Here is an 11,025-nt window from a genome sequence, read left to right on the forward strand (position 1 = left end):
AATGGTGGCTATATTTCCAAGTATTAAAAGTCAAGATAAAAACGTTTTAGAATAACTGAACATAGAGACACATTTAGACTAAGACTGTATGAGCAAGTGTTGGTTAGGTGTTATGTTACTTTTACTGAAATGTCATGCCGTGTTATGTACGTGAAATTCATCACTAAAAATGAACAGACTGGACTCAGTTGGACAGCAAAGCTACTGTGTTTTTCTAACACTTTTTGATGATTTCTAAAACACCTGGGAACTAGTTCATATACATATCACAGTTGACTGAAGTTGTAATGGTTTCAAATGGTCAGAATAATGTAATATAATATAATATAATATAATATAATATAATATACATTTCTCATAAAAAGATGATCACAGAGGTAATGTTCCGCAAGTAACCCTGTTTTAAAAACACAATAAATACAATTACGATGACTCACCCAATCAACATAAAATCTGTTCATTAGTTCACTTTTAAAAACATATAATTTTTACTTTCTCAGCTCCTTGATGATGGTGTAGTCATAGTTATGAAGCTTTAGTTTTAACGGTAAAAGTGGAAACATAGGCCCCCAAAGTCTCCATTAGCATTCTCACAAAGGTCTAATTAAACTCTTCGACACGCAGAATGCTGTCCCTCCTGAAGAAATAAATGTAATTAGGAAGGGAGGTCCCCTCTGCCCTCATGTCCCCCTGGAGCCACACTAAAGCGCCACTTTCTCGCAAACTCTAAAAAGTGTGCACTACAGGGAGAAGATGAAGTTAAAAATGTGGAGGAGTGTTTTGCTGTAAGGCTCTGTAATAATCTACATCATTTAAGAGTTGTTGTTCAGACTAACAGATATGTACAGTGAGCAAAAAAAAGCTAAAAATTAAAACAAGTAAATATATAAAATCAGAAATGATTCATTTCAAAGTACATTTTTACAAGTACTAGTGACAATGGTCCTATTTTGTATTCTTTTATAATTTACATTTTTATACCAAATGATATTATAACATTTGAGTGAATATTTTAATTTTAAAATAACTTGAATTTCAGAATGACTTAGTCTGCCTCATGTTCATTTGATTGACAGCAGCACTAAAGCTGCACAAACTCTGAATGATCCATGTTATCCAGCATGAATTGAAGTAGGAATTTTTTGTGTTTCAGAGGAAGCAAGGCACATCTGACATTTTGTACAGGAGCCTTCTTCTTGACTTCACTTCATAATATTTCATTTAGAATGTTTCAAAGGCTTAAAGCCTGTATTTTCAATTTAAAATAAAAAAATCAAAACTGCTTTCAAACATTTGCACTAATACAGTTTGGTCTTGCTATAAAATTCAAGCAATTTTGCAATCCAATTCAAGTAATCCAATTTAAAGTCAGTTTCTGGTATTCCAAAAATCGGATATATTTCTTGTGGAATCAAAGTGAGTAAAAGCTCTTCCTGTTAACATTGGTAGATCCCAGTGACCTCTAGTGCTCAACAGAGGTACAGGTAAAAATAAAAAAATAACATAACATAACCAGCACGCCATCTACTCTTCCTGAAAGACTACAGATGTGTGCACACACATCTCAGGCGACTCCACACAGTCAATGTGGCAAAACAGCCAAGATGATCTTGTTTATGGGGATGAAATATGGAAAGACCATTGAGTGGATTATTGTGCGGTGTGTAAATAATGTCTTCACACCGACACCTCATATTTTACCTCAAAGATGATGAGCACATAGACTCCTGCCAGGATCAATCCAGCCATAAGCACCTGGGTTTCCACGGTTACATAGAGTGACTGGTGTGTCATGGACAGAGGAACCACCTGACTGTCTAACAGAAAGGCCTGCACACTGATCAGAACAGGAGCGCTGGAGGACGAGAGAAAGAGACGGATTAGAGAGATGGAGACACATAAAGCATATACGAGGACAGGAGCTACTGCAAAAATAACATCATCACATTTTCAGATTTACTGAACTATTAGCAAATTAGCAAAGTTCACATCTGATGACAGTAGTGTGATTAATCTCCTTTTTTTAAATGCAGCAATAGATGCAATAAAGTGCACCATATAACCTGAAATGTCTTTGTTTGATGAGGAATGGGCAATCATACCTGTTAACCATTTCGAATGTCCTTGTTCTCAGAATTTGGTCACTTCGTTGGGAATGCAATGGTATAGTCCAGTTATAAAGCACCTGTTAGAAAAACATTAGAATTTATATTCTGAATGTATAGAATAAACTTTTTTAATCTTTTCATTTTCATTTTATATACGTTTTACATACAGCATCCTGAAAAGGTATTTGGATACTTTTAGGTGACTCCTTAAAATGTATAAATGCCTTTACAATCAAACTATAAGGCATTTAAATACATATTTTTATTTCTATTCTATAGAATGTAGTACCAATCAAAAGTGTGTGGTCAGTAAGGTTTTTTTTTTTTTTTTTTTTTTTTTAAGAAAATACATGTACTTACTACTTATCAAAGAATCCTGAAAAAAATATATATATTACGGCTTCTTCAAAAGTATTAAGAAGCACAACTGTTTTCAACATAAGAAATGAGAGAAATTTTTAACATTATAAGAATTGATAATAATAAGAAATGTTCCTTGAGCACCAAATCAGTATATTGAAATGATGGCTGCTGAAAATTCAAACTGTTTTTACTGTAATTTTGATCCAAATCAGTGCAGTCTTGGCAAGCAAAAGAGATTTTTCAAAACATTAAATCTCTTTCTGACCCCAAACTATTTTATTAAAGAAAAAACACACTTTCAAGCTAAATGTTTCACAAAATGAATTATAAAGCAATAGATATATTGAAACATCTCCAACCTGTTGAGTTCTTCTCCGGCGAGACCCTGCATCTTCAGTCTGCTCCACCTGGATCAGAATATACTCCTGGGCCTCTTGTACTGCCTCCATCCCTCCCAAAAATGGCCCACCAACCTGCAGCTTCAGCAGGGAGTTGTCACGAAAATCAGTAAGATTCATGGCTACAGTGATCAGTTAGGTTAAGAAAAACTACCATGAATTATGGAAACAAATTAAAATACTGACACTAAATATCCATCAAGCTTTAACCTGTGTGATTTGAACAATTTTTGCAAACAGATGTCAGCTGGTCATGGTTTCATTTTGGCCAGACAATCCCCTCCCCCCAGCAGAAGGTACTTTGAAGCACTTCAGTGCATTGTTCACTCTTCACATTCATCTCTCCAGCTCTCCAGGACTCACAGATTGCTGGAAGTATCAGCCAGATCTGTTGTTATGCACAAAGTCATAGGCAAGACTGTTACCATGACACAGGCCGCTGTAAATAGCAGATGGTGAGATTGTCACAGAAAGGGAAATGAATTAGCGCAGCCCTTCAGTGCAATCTCCGAACCAACCAAAAAATCCCAGTAGGGTCTGAGGAGTTAACGCAGTGGCATGCATCATCACAATATTTGACTTGTGAATTAATGATTCTTATTTATCTAGTCAGTGCAAATCCAAACAATGCAGATTCTCTAAAGTACACAAATGGGAAGGATACAGAAGCTTTCGGTGGATGAGACTGCTAGCATCCTCCAGGGGCTTTCCCTGTCAGGATACATGCTGAAAAACAGCTGATGATTCAAATAAATATAGTTAGACAAATAAAATCATTGAGCTTTTGTAATACAATCATAATTGGATATTATTCTATATAACAAAAGCTGTTGAGTAGGTTTGACGACTGAAAAACTTACTGAACAGAGAACAACAATGATGAAGATGGTGATGATTTTTGTTGTCCTTAAGCAACACCTATTTAAAAGCAAATTTAGGTTCATGTTTAGTTATGTCATCTACCTTGCAACAAAAACACATCTAATGTCTCAGAATTTTGAGTTATGGAGCTAGAGTAAAGGGATTTCTACAACCATTTAATGGTTCTCCTGCACATGATAGATGGATGGATGGATGGATGGATGGATGGATGGATGGATGGATGGAAATCTGTCTATATAACTAACCCCAAATTTTGAGTGTATGTATGCCGTACCTGATGGGGGATGATAGTTTGAAGTAATGTTCACATTTATCCATGGATGTAATGTGGGAGAGACTGGCCACCTCACTACCCAGCCTGCACCTCCTCTCCAATTCAGCAGAGCTGGCCTCCCATGATTCCTCTCCAGATCCCAGGCTGGGCTCATGCAGTGTCATGTAGGTCATACTGCACAGAACAGCAGAAAAACTGTGTATTAAACACTTGTGATGCTTGCAAAACGTTGCTCTGTTTGTTTGAGCAGTCCAAGATATTGACTTCTGACTCAACCAATGGCATGCGTTTGGAGTGGGACTATCTGTTTAGTGGTAAAACTAATTAGTTTAACTCGGGAAACTTGTTTACAATAATCATTATTTTTGCATTCACATTTGTTGCCGCTAGTCTTATGGAAATGAAACACTTCAGGTTTAAATTTAGTAGTGAAAATCCAATCCTATCATTCAAAGTAACACATCACTCCTGCAGCTAAGAAGCGATCCGTCATCTAAATGTTAATTGCAGCCACACAACAGCGATTAAAAACAATGAAAGGTGTTAAAAGCCTATTATGGTACACAGTTCTTTGACAAATTCATGCTAAGAGTGGATACACCTAAGTGCCCAGACATAACTAGAGGCTTTTGTGTTGATTATAGGCAGCAAGATACATTATTCCGACTGAGAACACAATGTAATCGCTAGCAGCATTAGCATTCAGCTCACTGCCTTACAGAGGGAATGAAAAATGTATTACTGAGGGCAGCAGATAGCAACCAGCCATATTAGCACTATGACAACACTTTACTCTTTGTATGCCTCTTGATCTCAGAGGGCCATTATGATAACACAGACTAGGGGTCTTAAACAGAGGGTCCACAGTGGTACTGCAGAGGGCCCATCAATTATATACTCCATGCAATTGCAATCATGACAAAGGGCGTATTTTAATTTAGCATTTAATTAAATGTTTGCTTGCACAAATGTATTTTCTTATTCATTTTTCTACAAAATGTAATATTTTTAGAGTACAAACAAGAACTAAACAAGAACTAAAAGAAACACTGTAATAAGGGGTTTCTTACACAGTCAAATATTTAATACATTCCATTTGAATTTTCATTGAGCTTTCAATTTTCTTAAGAAAGCTTACTCTACTTTTTATGAGATTTTTCTTGACGTACCTGATAAAATAATGTTTCAGGAAAATAGGAATATTCAGCACTAAAGAGGACATTATATAACCCAAACCAAAACAAAAACACAGGTGTAATCCTTATGACTAAGAGTTTTCTTGTTACATAAAAATCTCTGGCTTTAGAGTCCTGGTAGGGATACATGGGTGAATCAAGGACTCATGCTGGGGAAATCAGGAAATCCAATAAACAATATGACTCAAAAATATTGAAGAACTAAAAACTATTACAGATAGTTCCCACATAAAAATAAATAAATAATTGATTTATATACAAAAATACAAAATATTTTATATAGAAATTTTGAGATTGTTATGCAAATAACATGACTAATCATAACATTCCTGACAGGTTGAGCGAATTGGAATTGCAATGTGCTCCAGTCTGGTTTTAGTGTTGGAGTCAATAACGATTAATATAGAGGCTGACAACTGAGAGTTCAGATACCGTACTGCAGGCAGTGTTTGGTTTAATCACGAAGTACATAGAGGTCAAGACCACTTCAAGATATCAGAATGCCATACATTATGTGAGGAACTGTGTTTGCCTTCAACCTGGTAATATATAAAATATATATATAAATTGTTGGAAATGAAGGTCACAAAGCCACTTTTTCTCATTACTGAATGATAATGAGATCGGTAATTACAGACCCCAGGTAATATTCCTTCAGAATCTTTATTGAGTCAACAGGTCCTGCAACTTTGAAAGAAAGAGGGATACATTTCCTTCTGTACGAGTGGTTAACGCTTTGCAAACAAAAATGGTATTCTATTATGCTTAACAGACGATACATTGATATTAAAATAGCAGGAATTGCCATTAAACTGTGATTTCTATATTTCGGTATATATAATTATAACTGAATGTGCATCAACCTCTGATCTGTTCGCAAATTATTAATTAAAAAAGATCATTCGTAGGAATGCCAGTGGATTTTATTGATATTTATAAATACATATATACAAGTCAAATAAATAAATACATTCTGGTGTCAAATAAACAAATCTTACCCAAAAACCAATGGGGACCTATTTAGGCTCACCTGTCATTTTGGGGGAACTTAAGAAGGGGTGATTGTTCTGTGTGGTTGGCTTGGTTGGATTTGCCTTTGAGGAAATTTACCACGCTGAAGCTGTGCCTGGGAACAAGGAAAAAACATATTAAATCCGAGCGTGATGTCTGTCATAAATAACATCTCAGCCACATTTAGAAATCAGTTCTTGGCATCCATTTTTAATGACTCTTCTATAAAAACTGGCAGCTGAAATAAAATGGAACTAAAAGTCTTTGAGCAGAACTGAAAGTCATTCTTTCTTTTTGGTCTTCCTTTAGTCATCTTTATTAAACATCCTGGTCTAGTGTGTCAAACAAGGTCTAAGTTACATGCTCATAAAATAAATGTAAATTTGCTAACATAAGCAAAGTACACATCCGAAAGATTAATAACAATTATAAAAGCCATCCTTCTGGTCTATTGTGAAATAAACTATTGCTTTGTGACTTTGTCTTGTGTCAGTGACAGGCTTATGTAATGCATTTAACCAATATCCAACTTAGGAGTATTATTAAAAGAAACAGAACTATAATGCACATATAAAATTTAAATCCTGACCACAAGGATAGTGGAATGTGCCTCATCTTCAGTTATGTGCAAAAGTTTTAAGCCACTAATATTTTCCCAAAAAAAAGGCATTATAATCTTTTGCTGTAGCTTGTCAGTAGGAAATATCAGTTTACATTTTAAAAAATTCCTTTCGCCATTAATTGTAATAATCCCATCAGATTTATGTATGCACAAGGAGTCTGACAACAGCCAGTTCTCCACACAGAGATCTGTGTTTTGTTTTATTTAGTATTATTATTTTAATATTACATTTGATTTATTTCATTATTATCTTTTCATTAACTCCTGATTAACTCCGATAAGCAGCTGTTTCTCACTAAGGGTTCTGAAGACCTTATCTGCCAAATGTGTTCGGCTGAATGTCAGCCATAATAGTAGATGTTCACTGTTACAATGAATTCGTAAAGTACATTTTACATTAAGATTCCTTTCCCAGCATGAGCTTTCTTTGAAACATCTCAAAAGAGAGGTGGTTACTTTGTTAAAATACTTTCTCTTACCAAAGTTTACTGTGCAGGGACAACTATAAGCAAGTCATTTGTAGACTGATATCCCAGAAGAGTCTAAAAACTGTGGCACTATCAAGCTTGAAAATCTGGTTGAGTGTGTTTGGGGTGGGACTACCCATTGATCCAAATCATCTTTGACATATGGTGCATTCAAGTCCTCCGGGAAAGTTCATTTCTACAATTTGAGAAGTTGTAATTAAGACAAGTCACACTGGGTGGAGAAAGTTGGCGATGTACCCAGAGTAATTATCTAAAACTAAACTAAAACAATAAAATTAAAAATTAATAAAAAAACATTAACTGAAATAATGTCTACAATTCGTTTAACAAATTTTATTTCAGAAAATAGTTCTCATTTTAGTTTAACTTGATGTACTCAAATAAATGAGTAAATAAGATGAAAAATTATCAAAGTTAATAAAAAATTGTAACTACTACAAAATGACAAATAAAGAAAGCTGTTGTGTTTTAGCTTATGTTTATTTAAATTATGAAGATTCTACAAATTAAATTGTTACATACATTTATATAATATGTTAGTTATCATAATTGTGCAATACTATCATATTTTTCATGCAAGCTAGATTTACTTTAAATATAAAAATATTAATAATAATTTGTAAAAAAAAAAAATGTACATCAATACAGATTCTGCAAGTCTCCCACTTGTAATTATGATGTGCAATTGTTAACCTGAATGCACCAGTAAACTAAGAACTAATTATTAATTACAATATAATAAATATAAAACTAAAATATACCTTTACATTACATCTGTTGTTATTTGAAAAATGTCTTAATTTCTTTTCTTTTTTTTCTTTTTTTTGTGGTCCATATAATGAAAATGGGGTCTGATGTTGCTTTGGACTCCACTGATTTTCACTGGACTAAAAAACATTCCTAAAAATACTTCTTTTGTGTTCCCTAGAAGAATGTCAGTAATTCATGTTTGGAACAAAATTAGATGGATGAGTATATGATGATTTTCCATTTTAATTTTGGAGCGAAATACCCATTTAACAGTATTTATTCTTGATTAAGTATTTAAACTACTTTCCTCCTACCTATCATCTTGATGGACGTCAGTGTAGATTATGCAGTGTCCCGAGGGCATGGCTGCAGCCTGCTGCAATTTCTGCGTCTCTCTTTTCCCAGAGAATCCCTCCAGAAGACGAAGCTCATCAAAGTTCCCAGCCACATTGTCAGAATTTCGGCGGCCTACCCTGCTGGAGTGACCCTGTCCTCCGGTTGGAGATATCTCCACCTCAATATTACTCTTATTCTCCAGGTACATCTTCACTCAGGCACACTGGACCGCGACTGTAGGAGGATGGGAATACTGAGATAAAATTATCTTTTAATGTAGCATAGGTTTCATATTTAAGGTAGCTAGCATCATATGAGACTTACACTTCCAGATAAAAATAACTTCTATTTGCCACATACAGAACAATGATGTACAGACATAAATAATTAGAGATACAGAACTGCGCGTGTATGATTTTATTCCATAAGGGTGCAAAGGCACCCTCTAGTGCTTCCCAGGCATATGGCAAATACAGTTGAATAACAGTCATATTTTTTCCATCAAGACTCATTATAATTACTAATTTTGTCACACCTTATTGTTTGGATATGAGCTGACACAAACAATATGGATGTACTGCATCTAAAACACATTTATTTATTTACATATGCACAGCTTTAGAAAAATACAAATCTTTACAATCTTTACTGTTGTTATTAAGTAAAAAATTTTTTTTAAATAATTTCCTTAATTGGCTATGTGACCAGTACATGTTTGATTTATGTACCTTTTAGTAGTTTTACTAGTATTTTACTAGCTAGTCATTCTGCAATTATATACAGCTTAGAGAGAGAGAGATTCAAATTCATATTAAATTCATATTTATTTGTCAAAACAGTGGTTCAAAATAGTATTTAATTTTTTTTAAATATTATTTATAAATGACATTTTTACTCAATTTAGTTTTAAGAAATCAAATGGATTTGCAGCTTGTATTTATTTACTTATTTAATAGTTCAGAGCTAGAGCCTTTACCTCTGAAACAGAGCAATATTAATTTAAGAACCTTAACACACACAAATCTCTCACACACTCTCCAGACATTACTGTACATTCCTCTTTTCCCCCTCCCTCCTCTCTCTCAGTGTGGGAAGAAATATTAATCCATTGAAAAATGCCTTCGGTACAAATACTGTATGTGAAAATGAGACCAGTTCAAATAAAACAAAAAGGTTTTTTTTTTGATTGTGTGTGTGTGTGTGTTGATTTGCTTTTATATAAAAGGGAAATACACTTAATAAAAATAGTACTGAATATATAAGGGTCTTAAATTATATTCACCATTCAAATAACATACAAAGTTAACTAGATATAAGCAAATTATAAGTCAATTCACTTCACTGTTGCAGTTTAGTAATCAAAAAGATCCCTTTTTTATTTTATTTTACCTATCCTGTATAATTTAACTCTTAGCTTTCTTTCTTTTTTTTTTTTTTTTAACAAAACTGAATTTCTTACCTGCCAATTCAGAGAATGAAATGGGCGAGATGAGGAGGATGATGATGTTGATGATGATATTATAACATTAAAATAAAAATGAAAAAGTCAAAAAAGAAACCCAGCTGGTCCGAACGGCTCTGGCAGGCTCACGAGTGCCGCACACAGGCTGCAGGTTTTCATGAGCTCAGGAGGAGGAGGAGGAGGAGGAGGAGGAGGATGCTCACTCTTAAATGGAAATGGTAGACTTTTAGGAGATGGAGGGAGTGACCCACAGCAAACTCTACACACAGACAGAAGAGAATGAATAAACAGCCCTGCCTCTTTCCTCTTCTCTCAGACCTTAAGAAACCCTGTGGACGTGGACACTCCTTGAAACTGAAAGTGTTTAAGGCATGCCCAACTTTCCCACCCCTTTTCAGACCAAAACAATAGACACTTGCACACACTCAAGTATTACTCACTAGCAGCTTATGTGTGAAATTATTGCTTTAAGCTTTTCTTACAAGACCTAAAGGAATGTCAGTGCCCTACTTTGCATCCGTCTTACTGACCAAGACCTGCTTTTACAAAACGAAACAAAAACTGGAGCAACTGAAAAAAAAAAAACGCTTTAATGTCTTGTCTAGAATTCCAGAAGAGAATGCTGAGAGTTGATTTGAAAATCTTCATCAGTATCACAAACGGTGCTCTGGAAGACTGTAATCAGTCAGAGATTTCAATATGAATGTAAATATTTGTCATCAGATGACTCCACATCCAATTTTTTCCAGTGCTCTTAACATTAATATCATAGCTCCATAAAATCACTGCATTTCATCAGTTAGCTCATTTACACCTGCTGTTTTTGTGCCCGACACAATTTAAGAGAAACATCTGAGATAAAGATGATACTCAAAAGAACTGATCAATCCCTTGAGATGCAAAATGAGCTTTTATGAGCTACAATTGTTCATTGACTAGCATCACTAACCTGATACTTCCCCGTTTTTCTACAATCTGCATCCACAGAATTTTAAAAAAAAAAATCTCTAATTAAAAATGTCACATTCTTTCACAGCCTGTAATAATAATAAAAAAACCAGGTGTCAGCACAAATGAGGAAACATAGCGAGCAGATCATTGGCAGAGGTCGTTGTCAGGAGAAGTGACAAATTAA

The 11,025-nt window shown here is 34.5% G+C and overlaps 1 protein-coding gene across 1 annotated transcript in view; it reads right to left on the reverse strand.

The window, feature by feature from the left end:
- The window catches only part of LOC132151773 (P protein-like), an 89,636-nt gene extending 79,412 nt beyond the window's left edge, over positions 1-10,224 (reverse strand). The window contains exons 1-9 of the mRNA XM_059560131.1: positions 9,888-10,224; positions 8,407-8,662; positions 6,252-6,347; positions 4,026-4,199; positions 3,730-3,787; positions 3,534-3,606; positions 2,831-2,991; positions 2,103-2,185; positions 1,702-1,855 (exon numbers count right to left, since the gene is read on the reverse strand). Of these exons, the coding sequence (XP_059416114.1) occupies positions 1,702-1,855; positions 2,103-2,185; positions 2,831-2,991; positions 3,534-3,606; positions 3,730-3,787; positions 4,026-4,199; positions 6,252-6,347; positions 8,407-8,636 (1,029 nt within the window). The 5' untranslated portion in view covers positions 8,637-8,662; positions 9,888-10,224. The remainder of the gene's footprint in view (positions 1-1,701; positions 1,856-2,102; positions 2,186-2,830; positions 2,992-3,533; positions 3,607-3,729; positions 3,788-4,025; positions 4,200-6,251; positions 6,348-8,406; positions 8,663-9,887) is intronic.
- Positions 10,225-11,025: the final 801 nt, after the last annotated feature.

This window comes from Carassius carassius, chromosome 10 (genome assembly GCF_963082965.1).
Source record: "Carassius carassius chromosome 10, fCarCar2.1, whole genome shotgun sequence".
Lineage (NCBI taxonomy): Eukaryota > Metazoa > Chordata > Actinopteri > Cypriniformes > Cyprinidae > Carassius > Carassius carassius.